This window comes from Polyergus mexicanus, unplaced genomic scaffold (genome assembly GCF_030449975.1).
Source record: "Polyergus mexicanus isolate NDT 795.1 unplaced genomic scaffold, iyPolMexi1.0 SCAF_5, whole genome shotgun sequence".
NCBI classification, from domain to species: domain Eukaryota; kingdom Metazoa; phylum Arthropoda; class Insecta; order Hymenoptera; family Formicidae; genus Polyergus; species Polyergus mexicanus.
The window spans coordinates 8,692,382-8,711,412 of NW_027223325.1; the positions used below are offsets into that span (position 1 = coordinate 8,692,382).

At 35.2% G+C, this 19,031-nt stretch overlaps 1 protein-coding gene across 4 annotated transcripts in view; it reads left to right on the forward strand.

Moving 5' to 3' along the window:
* Positions 1-391: 391 nt before the first annotated feature.
* Positions 392-19,031, forward strand: part of Pum (pumilio) — an 85,521-nt gene continuing 66,881 nt past the window's right edge. Inside the window, exons 1-6 of one of the 4 annotated variants that reach the window (XM_070295807.1) lie at positions 392-765; positions 1,410-1,908; positions 2,656-2,877; positions 3,155-3,289; positions 3,382-3,495; positions 18,361-18,499. In XM_070295807.1, the coding sequence (XP_070151908.1) occupies positions 1,813-1,908; positions 2,656-2,877; positions 3,155-3,289; positions 3,382-3,495; positions 18,361-18,499 (706 nt within the window). In that variant the 5' untranslated portion in view covers positions 392-765; positions 1,410-1,812. Of the gene's footprint in view, positions 766-1,409; positions 1,909-2,084; positions 2,277-2,655; positions 2,878-3,154; positions 3,290-3,381; positions 3,496-6,268; positions 7,625-18,360; positions 18,500-19,031 lie in introns of those variants that run through there. The other 3 variants (XM_070295808.1, XM_070295810.1, XM_070295811.1) reach the window with 3 other exon arrangements.

Genomic DNA, 19,031 nt, shown 5'->3' on the forward strand with positions numbered 1-19,031 from the left:
CTGTCTTTGTTTAACATTCGGCGAACAACAAGGACAAAATGATACGGTGAGCGTTTGCGGTCGTTAAGTGGAACGGCGCCCTCTGTCGGTCTATATAAAAAAATTGAATTTCCATCGCGGCTACGAAGCGTTCGCGCGAAGTCACGTTTCATTTTGCCAATTTTAATCCGTCAAATTTCGCGCCGATGCCGATAGAAAATATGAGCGATTTTTTTATCGACCTAAATTACGGAAAGAGAGAATATCGAGCGGACCATTAGATTCCATTAGTCCGGGAACGCGACGTAAATTGGCGCGCGGGACAACGCGAGGTAACGAGATAAAGCGAGACGAGAAGGTATACGACATATGAAACCATTAACCGTCCGCGCCGTTCCCTCCCCCTCCTCCCGCCTCCCACTACCTAAAATCGCGCACGCAGCATCCTTGCGCGCGAAACACGCGTACACGCCGGTGGACGCGCGTCGTGTGCCTATGGCTCTCGCGTGGCTGTACATACCTGTGAATAGTGTATTTTAAGCCTTAGTTTTAACGAAATGATCGACTGAAGAAGAAGAAGAAGAAGGCGGGAGAGCCGCGAGGACGAGGAACATACGTGAGAGTGCGTGAGAAGGCAGGAAGACCGAGAGAGCGAGAGAGAGAGAGAGAGAGAGAGAGGAGACGGAGAGAAAAAAAGAGGGTAGCGCAGGCGGAAAGACGGTTGATTGCGGAACGTCGGAGACAGTCGTCGAGAAGCCGTTCGCACGCCGTTCGTTCGAGGACGAGGTAAATTTCCTTCAAGTTCTCAAACTCGCTTAGCAAATATCGGGGATGACGGAAATGCAAGTTTCCACGAATTTCGTGGATTTTTCATGTCTCCCTCCCTTCTTTCACCATCTTTTCCTCTCTCTCTCTCTCTCTCTCTCTCTCTCTCTCTCTCTCTCGCATGCGCGCCCTCACTTGTTCCATCTATCTTTCCCTTTTTCTTTCTCTCTCACTCTCTCTCTCGTTCGCGATCCTTCCCGTTCTCCCGCTCCCTCTCCTTTCTCGCCGCCGACGTGCACGCAGTTGTCGTTTCTCGCTTGTTTCATCTTTTCTTTCCTTCCTCCGTCTTTTCTCGAGCGTATCCGCCGTGGTGTTGTGTCGTCGGTTAGTTCGTACGTACGTCGGGTCCGTGCTCGGTGCCGTCGTTTTAGCCAGAATCCGACCTCGAGAGCAAGTGATACTCGCGATCATCGTGCGCGCCTAATACCGTTCACGACGGTTTCCTTTGTGTTTTCTCTCTCCCTCTCCCTCTTTCTCTCTCTCTCTTTCTATCTATCTATCTATCTTCGTGTCCGAGCGTACACAGTGTTGTCAAAAATCCGGCAGCAGCGCGCCGGAGCTGCACACAGCTGCCATTGCTGTAATTATCTGCTTTTCGCTCGCAGCACGATATACTCTGCGGTCTTCTCGAGACTGATATCTGCGCGCCGCTTGCCGTCATTGCTACCACCATCATCGTCGTCGTCGCCACCAGCACCGTCACAGACAGCGACGAAAGCCGCACCGTCACCGTCGTCGCTGCCGTTATCGTCATCGTCGTCCTGGTCGACGTCGTCGTCGTCGGGAAACCCGAAGATGTGCCGCCGTTAAGCAACAACGAGTGTAAACGAAACATGTTTGCGCAACGGCCGTAACGAGCGGCATCATCATCGGCATCTCTGTCAGAGACGCGCCGCCGGCACCACACCGTACGAGGGTTAACCTTCACGAGGCTCGAGGGTGCCCATCATCCCCCACCTCCTCAGCACGCTCGGCCGGACCAGCGGCGCGACCTGACATCACGAGGACATGAAGTGGCTCGGCGCGAGCAGCGGAGGCGCCGGAGGCGAACCGGCATCCTCCATGCAGCTGCATCACACCTCCGCCAACGGCCACATACCCACGGTACGCGCGTCCACCTATTCCTAATTCTTTTCCTCTTTTTTTTCTTTCTTTCTTTCTTTCTTTCTTTTTTTTTTCACCCCTTTGCCATTGCTACTTATTGAGCGATGCAGATGCTGGGGCTGCGAATCGAGCGTGACTACGATTAATTGCGGCGCACGAGATCGGCCGCCATAACCTCGACGAACAGCCGTAATACGGTAGTGAGAATATGAGCGTTTGCAAATGTCAGCTTGATTGGGTTAAGGTGTCGATAGAGATGCTGACTCGGTCATTGTATGTTCAGAGAGAGAGAGAGAGAGAGAGAGAGCTTGATGAAGTGAATCTAGGTATATAATGTAGGATTATGAAGAAATGATGTTTGTGTTACGGTACGTGTTCAATTGTTAATAACTTTTAAATTGTAAGCGACTGAAAAGTAAAGGATTTTGTGAAGTCTCGACAAAGGATAAACGTAGTGATAATCTTAATGGTCTTTGGATATAATTTGAATTTTAAATTTTAAACTTTGACTTATAATTTAAAACAATTTAAATATTTCAAAATATGTGATACTTAATATTAGAAACTAGAAAAATAGATGTAAAATCATGTACATAATCAACTTTTGCTGAAACAATTATCACAATGTCAAATATTAAATTATTTCGGTTACAACTGTATGAAGGAATTGTGATTGTGTAATTATATATAAGCATACCATGATAATACTAGCTATCATTTTTATATATATATATGGCTTGTTATTAGGATACGGAACAGTGCGGACAAGTTATGGCTGGTGGGGATAATATGCGAATTCAACCTGGTCAGACACATCAGATGGGGGTGAATAGAACTCAAGACGATGCCATGGTTGGTTATGTATTTCAACGACCTACAGAACCAGAATTTAGTACCCAATCTTCGACTTTCCAAGCAAAACAAGCTCCAAGAGCGTGGGCTTTAGCGGATGATGTTATTGTCGATAATGTATGTATGATAAAATATGCATTCAGTTTGATTAACAGTTTATCATTTAATAATAATTATGATTTATGCATGTATTACGTTTATCAAATTCATATATGTAATATTTATCCGCTGCATTTTTTTTTCTAGAGAACAAATAAAAATATTGTTAGTAATATTATTGTTATAATATTAATAATAATATTGTTATAATATTAGTAATAATATTGTTAGCAATATTAGTAATATCATATTTGTAATGATCAGCGAATTATTTAGTTGAAATAATTTGTTTCAGAATCAAGAGAAGTGGAAATATTCTATGACTAAGCTTGGTGTACCTCAGCAGAGTCAATCTCAGCAACTTGGATTGACTATGAATAATGTACATCTAAGTAATGTACCATATGAGATACATCCTATGCAATTAAAAGTAAGCGATAATTATTAATATATCAATTATACTTTATCCAGCAATAGATAATCTTCTGTTATCTATACAAATGTTTTATGTTTATTTTATAGAGTGGAGCACCTGGTGCAGAACATTTGGTTTATTTGAACAATCAGATGACTCAACAACAGGTCGCACTCTTTCATCACCAACAGCAGCAACAGCAACAATTCAGAAATGGACAGGTAAGTCTTTTCACATATGATACAAGTTGCATCGAATGCTATTGGTTTTCGAGTACAGGACACGAAAATGCATTTTGCTTAATAAAAAAACAATGCTGTAGCTAACTTTCCATTCTCTGAGAGATAACTTATATTTAATATACAACGCAGAGTGCAATGTTACACGAATATTAAGAAAGCTTCTTTTTTTAATATTCATCAGAAAGTTTCTGATGAAGACCGAAAAAACGGCACGAACTTTCCGTTCAACCCAATAATAGAATTTACGAATATACAACTAAGAATCTGGAATTAAAAATTCATTTATCATGATCGTATAATTAGTATGCAGTTGTTATAGCATCTTTTAATTTACATATGCAAATTTTACCTTTTACACATATTATTTTATGTTTTAAATGAAGCTTATGACTAGAGTTCAACAAGTCTTCGCGATTGATAATATATTTTATACCATGGATCTGTCTGAACTTTTGCTTAAACTATGTTAAAGTAAAACTTGACTGTTTAGCAGACTACAAATGCATTTTTACTTGTCATTTTTAATAACTTTCATTGCACATATCCCAAAATTTTTTAATAAAAATGAAAATATATGAGAGGAGAGTAGGCAGATATTCCTCATGGATATTTATTTTACTGCACTTTATGAGGCATAAATGATGGATATTATATGCACAAAGCATTTTATTATTATTGTTTGTCTGATTAATAAATTTCAATATTAAGTAATCTTTATATATGTATACGAATATAGTATTATATAGTTTTATTTATTATAATCAAAATTCTCTTTCAATAATTTCTCTTTGTTATATCAACAGGATTAATAGAATTTTAATCAAAGATTTATTTTAATGTTTTACATTCAATATTGGAAATTGAAAAGATGCAAAAGTATTATTAAGTTTATTGTGAAAAATTAACTTTAACTCCGTGAAAAAAAAAATGAATTGACATTAATTACAGATATATTTTTTAATTAAAATAATCGTTTTCTTTCAAAAACGCTTGTTATTGTAATTTACTTTAATGTAAATATTTATATACAGCACATTTATGAAATGATGAGATTACGTTATAACAAAGCTACTTTGTTTAATATCCATCGTATTTGGTTTGATAGTGACATAAATATGTTTAGATCAATCAAAATGATTTATAAATATCAATTAATTATGATATTGCAGCATTTTCCAATAACAGAAAAACTAGCTTATAAAAAATGATAACGGCGTTTTAATGATTATTAAATAAAATCATTAAAAAATAAATCATTATTATATAGAAAATATTATATCGTTATATTTACTTCGATATCCTAATTATTTTGATTGATTCTATGACATTTTAGAGAGTCAATTGATCAACATAATTATCTTATTTGATGCACAACAATAGTACTAGATCTCATTAAATAATAGAGAACTCTGGTACCTAATCTAAATATACACTCTTCTCTTTTCTGTCCGATAATGCGAGAAAAGCAAAACTACTGACTTGGCCTATATTCGTCCTCAATATCCCCCCCGCCGTTATATACCGGGTATTTCATATTTTATTCGGCGCGTCAGTATTATTTGCTTCGTGTATAAAATATAAAACCGTGAGTAGCGTCATCAATGTATAGATGCGTGAAAAGACATATATCGATGCAATTTAGGGTGGGAGATAGAAGGTTTTATTATATATTGCCATTGTACATTCTGATGATGCAATTTAAAACATTTTAAGATCAACCTCTGATGGACATTGATATTTAAAATTGAGATATTAATGTAGTAATTAATATTTTATAACAATTATATTGATAGAGAATTGATTAATAAAACATTACTTATATTATTTGGATTGTAACCATTTTTTTTTTTTTTTTTTTTTTTCAATAACGCTAATAAATTTGTTTAACTTGTCAATTTTCAGCAAAAGTTGCTTAGAAAATTTACATGTGTGTATTTGTATATAATAAAAATTAATATAAATATTAATATATTATAAGAATTATTATTATACATTATTTAATTATGTTATTATATAGTAATATTATATAGTAATATCATATATAGTATGACTAACAATAAGTCTATTCCTATTGTATCTAAGTATTTTAAAGCTAATGTCCATCAATGATTTATCTTTTCTGTGGTATTTGATAAATGAGAATAGCCTTTTCTTTTTAAATATAGAAAATGTGTGTGTGTAAATATTTATATAATGTGATTTTGTTTGATTAAATATTATCAATCAATTTTTAATAGACTATTTAGAAGAAAAGAAGAATATTAAAATTTTAAGGACATAATCATTTTTGTCTTAATTATATTCTTCTATAAATATTTGATTCATATTTCTTAATCCATTTAAAATATTAAAAGTACAAAAAGAAAATGTGTAATTTTTTTATTTCTTTTTACTTGCTATCTTTTTCGAATACAATTACAAAATATATTAAAAATTTAGTCCTATGAAAGTATGAAAAATCAATATTCCATATTTCATTTTATGATTATTTTAAATTTTTATTTTTCATTTATAATATAATGTAATTTTTTACATATAATTGGTTTATATATATATATATATATTTATAATAAAACTTATCTCGTTTCGGATTTAATTTAAAATTTATATGTTTATATATACGTTTGTGTTTATATTATGTAAGATACACTATACATTACACACATGTTTTTATATTTAACTGCTAAAGGCTTTTCTTCAATATTTTCTACATATTCTACATATTTGTTTTGCGACGCGATGAAGAAAAAAAAAAACGTTAGGTAGGTTCGCGCGCACGCACACACTTGTACGTTAGGGAAAACGTAGTACGAGGCGGGTTGACGAGACGACCGCCAGGGGCGCCCCGCTCGGGAGCGTCGTTCTTTGTTTCGGTTTGGAGCGCAGTCTCCGTCCGACGAAGCGCAGATCCCGGTTGACGAAAATTCGAGCGCGCGGCAACGAGACGAGAGAGAGAGAGACACAGGAACGACGGAACACAGAGACGCCTCTCTTATTACGAGCTCTCCCGGGTTACGGGCAACGAGGTTATTGTTTCCGCGCCGGTATGTTTCGGACGAGCTGTCCCTTTGCCGCGAGAACAATCGAATCGAGTCGCTCCCTCTGTAAATAATCGACGTCGCGAGTGCAGTGTGCGAAGTGTGCGCCGAGAAAGGAATGAAGGGGAGAAAGAGGTGTATGAGCAAGCAGAGAGAAGCGTAAGAGTAATAAAGGTAGTGTCGAGGAGGAGAAGGAGGAAGATATCGGAAGTGTCGTTCGACGACGTTTTTTCGCCTTCTACCTTCCGTCTCCTTCTTTCGCTGTCTCTCTCTCTCTCTCTCTCTCTTTCTCTTCACTCGCGTGAAGTGTGTAGTGGTGATACTGTACTCTCTCCGCACGCGCGTTTGGCATTGTTTCACCGGCACGACGTTACTCGCGCGCGGCTCTTCCCTTCGTTGTACGACGAGGGAGAGGAAAGAAGAGAGAGAGAGACAAGAGGCGTGAGATCACACCGTCGATCTGTCATCGTCGACGCCGCTGCGCGTTCATCAGGAGACGGGGAAACGTCAAACGACGAAGACGACGCTCGGGGCGGGAGGGGGGGTGGTGGAGTAGTAACGCTACCGCCGAGATCCTTTCATCCGTACGATTCCATTCGTCCGTGTGGTGTCGTCGTCGATTACCGCCGCCGCCGCCGCCGCCGCCTTCAGTGTCGAGCGCGCCGCGACGGGGGTTGCCGACATCGCCGCCGACGTCGTTTCCCCATCGATTGCCGGCCGCCGATCCGTCGCCGCCGGTTGCAACAGTAGTGCGCGTGTAGCGTTGAGGAGGAAGAGAAGGTGGTGGAAAGAGTACCGGCGCGTGTTTTCATTGTTTTCGACTTTTTCCTACTACGCGCTGTCGTCAGTGTACTACGACGGGGTTAACGGTGAATCTCTCGGAGGTGACGCACCGCGCCGACGACGTCGTCGCCGCCGCGACCTTGGAGACGACAGTGGAGAGTTTCGGAATCGGTTACGGTCAGGGAGCGGGCGCCGCGAGCACAGGCGACTGGATGAAACCGCCGGGGGATTTGTTTCTCTACTCGACGCTCGACATGAAGGATCTGACGGGTGCCGTGGGAGACATGGTATTATTATTTATTATCCTCTTTGTTTGCTTGCTTGTTTGTTTGTTCGTCCCCGTCGACTGATCGGCGATGCTTGGGTGCGATGATGATTATTCGATTCGCTTCGAAACCGCGCCCGCCTCGCCGACCTTCCGGGCCGCGTCGTGTCGCCTCTTCCCTAGCCTAGCTTAGCCTTCGCGTCTCTCCTTTCGTCGCCATGCGCGTCCGTCCTTCTCATAGCGCTGCTAACGTATAGGTTAGGTTCTTCACGCGGCCAGCAAAACGTAACGTGCGACGAAAGAGATTCTTTTCGCGCGTGTCTATGGATTAGTTTCTTTCGTCCGTATCTTCTGCGTATTTTTTTTTTCCCCCTTAAATTTTTCTCGCTCGTTATTTCTCCTGATTTCAACAACTGATTTCATCTGTACGCTTATCTAATTTCGAGCCCGACACGTGGAGTGAAACCTAAACATTGCATTATTGAATACGTATATTATATATATTTATACATTATAGTGATTAATTGTCTGATCAACGTGAAAAATCTATTTTTCTGATCGTTCAGCAAAATATTACAAATTTTGACAGATTAACAAAATATAAGATATACCGGATCACGTGTTTTTCATTATACTTTTATATTCTTTTTGCATTTAAAATACAGTCAATGTAATTATTGGATTGAGAAAGATATGAAAAAAATAATCGTAGATTAAAATCGCAATCGTTTTATTATTATTATTATTATTATTATTATTATTATTATTATTATTCCACCTTAATTCTGCCAATTGTATCATTTAAGATTTATCTTGTGCTTTCTTTCCAATGTTAAACCTGGTTCATTATTATTGCGCTATGTTGATTTTCTTTATCATACTTCAGGATGAAAAAAAAAAAAAAAAATGATAACGAAAGTCAATATTTGATTTTCCAAATTTTTTTTGGATAAATAATGGAAGTCAAGTATATTTGAGACTTTTAATCAAATTTCTTCAAGAAAATGATAACGAAAGTCAACATCTGAGATTTTCTCGAACTTTCTGTAGAATAATAAAGGAACTTACAGTGTGACGATAATGAATCACATCCAGTAAAGAGAAAGTACAAGATAAACTTTGTACAATATAATAGATGGAATATTTTTCAAAAGTTCAAAGTAGACAAATTTAATTGTACATATTAATATATATATTCAACAAAAATTTGACGAATATACCTTGATATTTTGATATGTTTATACTCTTATAATATTATAAAAATATTTAGAAAATGGATTGTATAATAATTTTACTTTTTTGGAATTTTTTTCTTAATAAAAAGAATCATCACATCTATAATAATATTTTGCGTATAACATTATAATCAGAGAAATGTATAAAACTGCATAATTGGTATTACCGTCGCGTTTTAATTTAATTTAATTGAAAAAAAAGGAGACAAATGCTTTTTCTTTTATTTATGGAAACAAATTGATTTAATGCTTTTTATTTCCTCGACATTACACGTGGTTTATTATTGCAGCGCTAGATTTGTTTTCGTTCTTTCGAAAATTCGAAATTTTTTTTATTTCAACTTAATTAATTTGATTTATCAAATTATTTTTTAAATAATAATTAGCATTAATCTTTTTTTTTTTAATTAAATAATTAATCAGAGAAATATAAATACTTGTAAAAATAAGGCAAGACTCCTCGATAGAAACGAAAAATATATTTTATTAATTTCTATTAATCTTTTTGTGGGATGTAGAAATACTTATACCTTGAATTGACTTGTTTGCTTCTTTATTTTATCTAGAATCTGAAAAGTTGAATCTCAAAAGTGACGAGAAGAAAAATTCAAGATTATACGTAGTCAGTGTTATTTCCAAGTATTACTTAATTATCCATGTTCTCATCCATTTCTTTAACCTTGTAATTTATCATCTGATAGTGTTACTTTGTAACGACGAAGATCGTTAGAAAGCCGAGCGCGTGTGTTTGTAATTTTCGTAGCTCTACGTTTTTCGGGGAAAACACAATATATTTCTTCCATCGTAACATCTGTATTACTTCCAAATAAAATTTTGCATATATATACACGACATTCTTTGTGTAAGAAGGACTATTGTAGCTAAACTGCTTAAATACGTTGATTCTTAAACGAAGAATGTATCGTGTCTCAATAGGAAGGAAAGTCGTAAAAGTAAAAGCGTAAAATTTCTAAAACATGTATAAAATGTATCTTTCAAAATTGTACAGAAAAAAGAAAAAAAAAATTTTCCTCTATTTTTAATACAGGCTAAATTTAGCCGGTAAAGTTATCTTTATATTGTATATTTTTCGAAGAATAAATCACGAAAGATGTTTAAAAAATTCAGAGACATTTCTAAGTGATTTATAAATGTTTCGAGATTTAATATGCGCGCGCGCGAGCATGTTTACAGATATATATACATACATATGCACGTGTAACAATAAGTGAAATACATACACGTCCATGCGCAAGCTTAAGTATTGCTGCATTGCTCTCGCGTGGAGATAACAATTTTTCGACGATATCGATTCGGGTCGTGATTCACTTCATCCTTTCAGGTTGCTTGTTAGGGTCTGATTTTCATTCGTTGCCCTAGTTACTTTCAATCTATGTTATTTATCGTAATTTCGACGCTGTCCGTATTGATAATATTTATTCGATGAATCATATTTATTCGATGAATCAGAAGAAAGACATACTTAAGTGTTTTATGCATTTACTTTTAGATTTCACAAGATATATATATATATATAAACTAATTTTTCTCAGACGACAAACATGACGAATTCTTTCTTCCTATATTGTTCTTCTTTTTCAAAGAGTTATAGTCTATATTAGTTTAGGTCACACAAAAATTCATCTTTTAACGGAATATAACAATATAGTATACCTCTTGCATATTGCAGCTGATATCAATAGTATTGAATTAAATATGATTCTTATTTAGAGTGTCTACTGGGAAAAGACATGAAAAACCTGGAATTTTTTTGTATTTGGAAAAATCAGGGAATTCTCGTGGAATTCTATTGGAACTTGAGGAGTTTTTTATTTATTTATTTATTTATTTATTTTATTCTTCCTTTGATAATTTTGTTTCTGCAATCCTATTGTAAGCAGTAGGCAATCCGTCAATAAATCAAATTGTGAATTATATATATATATATCGAATATGCAGTTCATATTCTTTATTTTAATTTTTAGTGATAAAGAATAAAAATGTTGTGCAAGTTAAAAAATTTTCATCTTAACGAAAGCTATTTAGTCCCCTCCCCCCTTCAATAAATTTGTAAATCTGGCATTTGAAATTGAAATAGCTTTGTGTTTTTCCATTGTACGAATGAAAGGCATTAGAAAAGCGTGCAATAAAAAAATTTCTTTTAGAAAATCGCACCAGAAATTCTTTATGAATATTCTCTTTACCTGAAATTTTTGAACAATAATACCTGGAAGATCGAGGAATTTCTTTTGAACAAAATTTGAATGGACACCCAATAGATTGAACAACTAAATTTCGTGTTATTAGAAAAATTTATGCGCGCGCGCACGTGTGCGTACGTATATGTACAAATACTTGTTTACTACCGAGTAGCGAACTTTCATTCTGACGCAGTTGATTGTTACGACGTCAAACGGTTACTGACAGTTACGTAGTCAGCTGTTGCGTTGCGCGCGAGAGGAAACTTTACGTCTGATAAATGTTACACAAGATATTACTCTTTAATTACGTTGCTCGATAATCGTTACTTCCTCGTTTTATCTGGAAGGAATGAATTGAATCGTCAAGTTTGTCGCGTACATCTCCGACGAATAATTACAAATAAAGTAACGTGAAATATACTAATGAAAATATTACTCTATCATATATTTATTTCGAATTATATTACATTAATTAATTAAATATTTAAATATTAATTATATTAATTAATTTATTTATTTTGTGCTTCAAATTTTGATTTCGTTTAAGGAATAAGTTATGCAAGAGTAGCAAAAGTTTTACAGCAATTATGCACATGGTAGCGCTAATGATAGTTTTACAACTTTTTATATTAAACAGATTGAGCTTCATGAATGCAAATGCGTAAGCAAGATTTCTTTTATTTTATCTCGCATACACTCATTCCAGTTTTTGAATGCGTATTTAGCATTGAAAATCAATCACCCTGATTTCAAATTTACGAGAAAATCTGCGATACACACGCGGTACGTTCTCATATGATATTGCGCGAAAAGGTTCATCTATCGCGGTAGACGCATGTCACTGAACTTTATGCGTAACAGTATCGGTAATCGATAGTCGGTTGTGTCGAGCCTCGAGTCTCGAAGTTCAGCGGTGAGGAGAGAGACAGAGGAGGAGGAGGAGGGGGGGGGGGGAGTCGGGCGCTCATTATCGGCGCGAATTCAATGCACATGGGGCTCTCTCTGCTGACCGATGCACGTAGAATGTGTATTCGGTGTTTCTTATCAGCGCGAAAATTCCACGCCACGTCCGGCATAATTATACAAGAGCGATCAATTTATGCGCGTTAGAAATTATTTTTACCATGGACATTTATTTTCAGGATATAAACTCAATTATATATATATATATATATATATTATTTTTATACAGCTTTAATATATGACGTACGTTTGAACTTCTATTTATTATTTCTATTAATTGTGAGCTGTCATTATTAGAATTTAACTAATGTGTTATCTAATGACGTCAATATTCTTTCAAATTATTAATGTTTAGATGTGTTTCCAAAGATTTTAAAGGAAGGATTATTTTAAAAACGTGCAGCTTTTAAAATGGGAAAAAAAACGTGATATATAAAAATGTAGGCTACTAATATAAATATATATAGAGATATTCATATTTGAGAAAAATAATAAGAACCATCAATTTAATTAGTAAAAAGTAGAAAAATCTCTCGCAATTATTTTGTTTAAATTAAAAACTTTTTAAGTCAGAGAGAATTAATTTTTTAAATATATCCCATCTTTTTTTTATTACCTACATAATGTTTATTATTCTAGGCGATATAACATTATTAAAATTTCATTTTCTTGTCTTTTTTTATTAATATATATATATATATATATATAATGTTTATTATTCTAGGCAATATAACATTATTAAAATTTCATTTTATTACGCGACAAAAAGCTGATTTGACTTGACAGATGGGAAAAATCATTCATCCATAGCATTAATTTTTCGTATTTTCTTCGTGTCGTCAGGGGGGTTTTTTTTAATTTTTTTTTTTATTCGACGATGTGACAATTGTTACAACTGTCACTCTCGATGATAACGAGCGAGAGCGTGTATCGATATGGCATAGTCCTTATGGACGGGATGCGTATGTATTACGATACCGTGCGTGCATATTGACCCATAGAAGCGCGGGACTTGTCCTCTCTCGCAATCGTGCCGACTGATTCCTCCTCTCTCCTCCCACCCCTCCCCCCTACCCCCCTTTTTCTCTTCCCCCGGCCAGTAAACTGGAGGACAGTGGCCGTGACCCGTGACCCGTGGCCACGGGCCCCGGGGAAAGGGGGGGTCGGTGGCCCCGTGGCAATTCAACGACGTCCACACCGCGCACCGTCGCGGAGAACGTGGGAGGGCGATGAAAATCCGAAGGGGGATGATTGGGAGGGGCGGCGGGGGGGGGGTCGGGAGGAGGATGGAAGCGAACCGTGGTGGGATGAAACGGCGCGAGTCCGTCTGGTGTCTGGCTGGATGAGAGAGAGAGAGAGAGAGAGAAGGAGAAAGAGGACCTCGAATACTCTGGCACGCACGGTTATCTGGCTTATTGTTCTTTCGCGTTCGCATTCGTTCGCGAAAGTCGTACCCCTTAAAAATCAATATCAAGGGGGGGTGGGGTGAGTCTACTCAAAAATAACAGTCGATTCTTTCTAATTTTTACGTAAACGATAGTTTTGTATATCGCGTTCTCTTTCGATTTTCTTTCTCTCTCTCTCTTTTTTTCTTTTTTTCGTACCAGTTTATAAAAAATGTCACGTTATAAAAAGGCAACAGCTGATTAGCATCAACGGTCGACTTTCGGAAAAAGTTTTCGCGATTGGATATTGGAGAAATAGATTGGGCCGAAAATTCCAATCTGTCCGTCCATATTGTACTTCGCCCCCCCCCCTCCCCCCCTTTTTTTTTTAGAGAAAAAGATGCAGAAATAAATATACAAATTGTGCCAAAATTAGAAAAATATGTATTATTATAACATTTATATCTACTATTAAAAATAGAGAGGAATCGAGTAATGAAAAAAAGTTGACATTTTGGGAAAAATTCTTTTCCATTGACAAGTGGTCAAAATCGATATCGGCGATTCAAAAATAGCTGAGAACAATAGAATAAGCGCGTTTCGCCGTCCGCCGAAACTCATTGTCTTGTATCAGGGACGTCACCGCGTATTTCCGTAATAAACATTATCACTCCCTCCCCTATGTAAGTCGATCCCGCGGCTCTCCGTTTAATATACAGGGATTGTTTTAGAGAGGTCATTTTTCCAATGGCACGATTATAATCCCCTAATCCCGTTTGCTGCACATAACAACGGAAGCAAACGTGACACACGAGAGTTTGACATTGTTGCCGACATGATTTTATTCGTCCCTTTACCATTCCTTTTCTCTTTCCCCCTTAATCCCCCTTTTTAGGGTAAAAACCGGTCGGTTTAGAAAGAAAAGAATATTACCTTGTCATCTTTTGTTCAATAGATAGGATAAAGAGAGAATGGAAGCCCGTTTTAGGCGATCCAGAAGTCGCACACAAGTTACATAATAATTTCTTGCCCGCTCTTGTTTTCGGTAAAATTTTGATGGGAAATATTTGGGGATATTTTTAAGATGAGATATATTATAATAAAATCAGTAATTTTTACTTGAAAGTTTTACAGTTTCATGTAAAACAAACTTTTTATCGATTGCATTTTGATGTTGCCTTCATATCTCACGTTAGCCTTTATTTTTTTATGTTTTTGATTTTCTGAATTTTTTTTTCCCCTATTTTATTAGGTGCGATAATTCTATATTTATATTATATATTATATTATATATAAGCGCAAAAAATCTCGTATTGTGTAAAACGGGCTTTCTCTTTTTCTTTCTCACTCGTTATTTTGCTCTTTGTTTCTTTCCCTTCCTCGATGCTCTTTTCCTTCTTCGGTTACTCTTTCTCTCTCCACTCGCTTTAAACGTACAAAAGCTTCTCTGGCGGTCGGCGACGCGGTCGATACTCGTATCAAACCCCCGGTTGACCGAGCTTTACTCTTTACCTTTACCCTCATCTTAGCGAATCTTTAGTCAGATTCACCGATTCGGTTCCTTCCTATGTGGCCCACATCTTCTCTCCATCTGTATGCGAAGCAGCAATATATCAATTGCCGACAGATCCAGTTGATATCTCTCGTTAGTTGTCATTCTTCTGGAAAAGAATCACGAGAGAATTCGAGGAATTTCCCTTTCATCGAAGAAATGGGGGAATTACCGTAAATTGCAAGATCTCGTCGATTTTTCTTCTTTTCAGGATTAATCCTTTATCTAACGATAGAAATTGAAAACTTACAATAATCTCTCTCTCTCTCTCTCTCTCGCGCGCGCGCGCGTAAATATTTCTATTGAAAAGAAATCGATTTCAAATTGGAAGCTTCTTAGATCAAGATTTTGAAAATTAAATAACCCATGTCTTTAGCGAGCGGAAAAAAGAATTTAATGTTATTATTTGCTATTTACATTCATTCTACAATTGCCAGTACTATTTTTCATTTCTAATTTTTTTTTTGAAAATTAATATTTTCAAAGATTTTCTAATCCAAATTTGTTGAATTTTTGGGACCGGGACACAATGGGGAGAAATTGTAGGGAAAAGGAAAAAAAAATTATTTCAACGATTAGCTTTATACTTTGTATATTTATTTTTGTAGAAATATGTAGAGAAGAGTATTTTGAAATGATCTGAATCTTTAACGATTATATACAATATAAAATTGCTTATAATTACGATCGATTATGAAATAGGATTTTTACGCAGGTGCTCTGTAACTGACTCGGACAATATGTTGTTAAGTGGAATTGCTCAATAATACCAAAAAGGAGATTCGCTTTCGCTCCTTTTCGACAGTCTTTTCGCGTCATTCATGTAACGTCCAACGTCGGTTTCTAAGCTCGTGAGACTTTTAACCATATCCATTGACTGATCGTCAGTTTTATGAAAGAATCGGTTCCATCATTTTCTGATTTAGAATAAAAATCATTTCTCTATGCTCGAAAATCACGAAAACTATAAAATTTTATTTGGATAAGCATTTTTTTTTTTCTAATACAAATTATTTATCTCTAAATTACAAAATTTATCTCCAATATCAAAATTATTCGATATATTAAAATTGACGATAGATTATATTATGTAATATATTTTTCTAAAAATCTCATTAATTTACTGTAACAAAATATATGAAATATTAACAATTAAAGTTAATTGACTCTCGCGGATATAGCTAAGTAACGTTCAAGGAATTGATTATTATATTTGTAATTTTTTGCTTACAATGAAAACACGTGTGTTAAATGTCACATATAAGTTTTTTTTTTTTTTTTTTTTTAAATATAAATATATATATACACATGATACATACAATACATTCTTCTTCAGTTTTGGTTTTCTACATGAGCGCAGTATATTTCCAAAAAATTATATTAAATAATAAAACTTGCATTTTTTGGCACGCTTATGAATTTTATATAGTACTATTTGTATATTTTTTGTTATAATATCCTTTAAAATTTTATAAAGCGTATATCGCGCGAGATATATGTACAAATCCACAATGTACATCTGTATTCATAGATATATATTTTGTAAAACTGAAAACATACTTGGAAAAAAAAAAAAAAAAATTTTAGCTGTCATATTGTATTAAAACTCGGCACACAATAATTTTCTTGTAATTAATAATTTTCTTTTTCCCGTAATTAAGGAGAGAAAAAAAGAAGAAGAAAACAGGCTGATATGCGTTCTTTGATATTTGAGAAGTTAACTCGTGTTTTCTCTGAGATCGATTTCGATCAAAAAAAAAAAATTTTTTTTTTCTTTTCTTTTTTCTTTTTATCCAAACTCGGGTAAAACTTTTGGCCGACTTCGAGAAGAGCGAAAGCTCTCCTATATAATCTCTGAATCAGAAAAGTTGAAATTGAAACAACTTTCGCGATTCATGCGTTATAATCAAGACGATGGATCGTGACTTTGAACTCGGTGTCTTATCATGCGTTCGGTGCACCCGCATCTAAAAATTCCCCCCCCCCCCCCCATCCTCTATTCTCACCTTTCAACAGGGGTTACGTCACTAACCTCCAGTTAGGCGAGGTCGGGATCGGTGCCGCATGCCGAGTCCGCATCGCATCTTTATCTGCTTTGAATTCGAATATTCGTGCGATGATCGAGTTGACACTTCAAGGGGAGAGCGGATCATTTAATTATGACGTTCAGGAAATCTCGAAAAATGTTAGGGTTATTTTTAAAAATAATATATAATTCAACATAAATCGATATACATGTATTTATTAAATAATAACATTAAATAATCTAGTATGTATTAAATACATATGATAGAAATTTTTATTTTATTAGATTTAAATAATTTTTTATTATTATATTACTATAGGGGAAAAAAAATTTAGTGGGGTTTTATATATATATATATATATATATATATATATATATATATATACTGAAATGAGCTTTGTTCCCTCAATACGCCAATCAATTTATCGCTCTAAAGTAAACAATTTTTTTTATTAAATAAATTAATTAGTATTTTCATCATAATTAACAATTTGTAAAAAAAAATTACCAATTTATTATGGACGCGTGTTTCTTTGTATATTATGAATTCACATTAGATGTATGTGTATATGTGTATATATATATATATATATATATATATTATAAGATTAATATCTCAGATCTCTCAGTGATCTGAAATAAAAGCAGGATTGGGTAAGATAATTTTTTGTAAACAAAATAAAGTTAAAAGTTATTAAGGAAAAATTCAGTTAAAATTAAATTAAAATCATATTAATTTATTAAAGTTACAAGAGTTCTCTATCCAACAGTGAATCGACACATCTGACAAATGAAATACAATATTTGCATTAAGATCAATCATTTTCGCATGACTTTAATATTGATGAATTATTTTAACTGGTATAAAAGAAGTTAATAAATTAAGGATAATTGCATTTAAAAATAATTAGTTTAAATTAAAAGAGTTAACGTGTTTAAAAAAAAAAAACCAAGTTAAATTAAGAGTTATTATTAACTTTTCAACTTAACTTTTAACTATTTAACTAGTTACTATTCGTGAATAAAAGACGTCGCTGCAATTGTGATAATAAAGAATAAATCTTATGCAATGGGTCAGTGAGACTCGATATTAAATTATACCAGCGCATTCGTCGAAAGAAACAAAACTTCGTTGATGCGTTATTCGAGGCAACAATGTGACGTATCACAAAAAGCGTTAATCTTGTCGTCGTAATCTTTTAATTTTCTTAATGCAAGTGGCCAACGGTCATTTCCTCCTATTACTCCGATGTGTGCGCGCGAAAGGGGGGTGGGTGGGGAGGGGAAAGGAAGGGAGGAGGGAAGGAGCTCCTGGGAATTTCATGTCAACACGCGCGTTTGAAAAGAATGTTCACTGACCTCGTCGGTGCTTTACGACCTATTCTCTTGTTTTCAGATCGCTCCCTCGGCAAAAAAGCTCTGGGGCGTGGACGAAGGAGGCTCCAAGGACGAAGGGGGTGTAAAAGGCGGTGGGACCCTGCTTCACCTGGGCGACCACCAGACCATGTGGCGGGATTCCACCTGGAGCACGTCAGGTACGATACGCGCGATTATCATTTATTGTATATTGTTGACGGAAGCAGAGCGGAGTAATCGAGAACCGTTTGGATTAAACGTCTCGTAAACGATCACAAAACAGGCTAATTCCCTCGTAACGTTTCCACATAATCCCTAATTACGCATAGCAGGACATTATTAAATCATTAGTAATGATAATTTTAAGTATATCTAATTTTTTGACGATTCTTGACAGTAGTATCTTTGTGTAAAATTATCTTTTTTTATTTATCTAAAAAATTCATCGAAAAAAGATGAACGATTGTTACGTCAGTAAGAAATTTATATATATATATATATATATGTATAACAAATTGTTAAATATTTGTTAATAATTAATTTAATGTTATTTTAAAAAGATCGTCGAATAAGATGGGGAAGGATTGTACAAAAAAATTAAATGTGCACTGTTTGATTATGGACGATAATGTCTCTGTTTTCGGCGAAAGGCGATATATCCGTGTAGGAAATAGCGAGGTACGAAGCGCGATGCCGCGTATTTTACGTCGT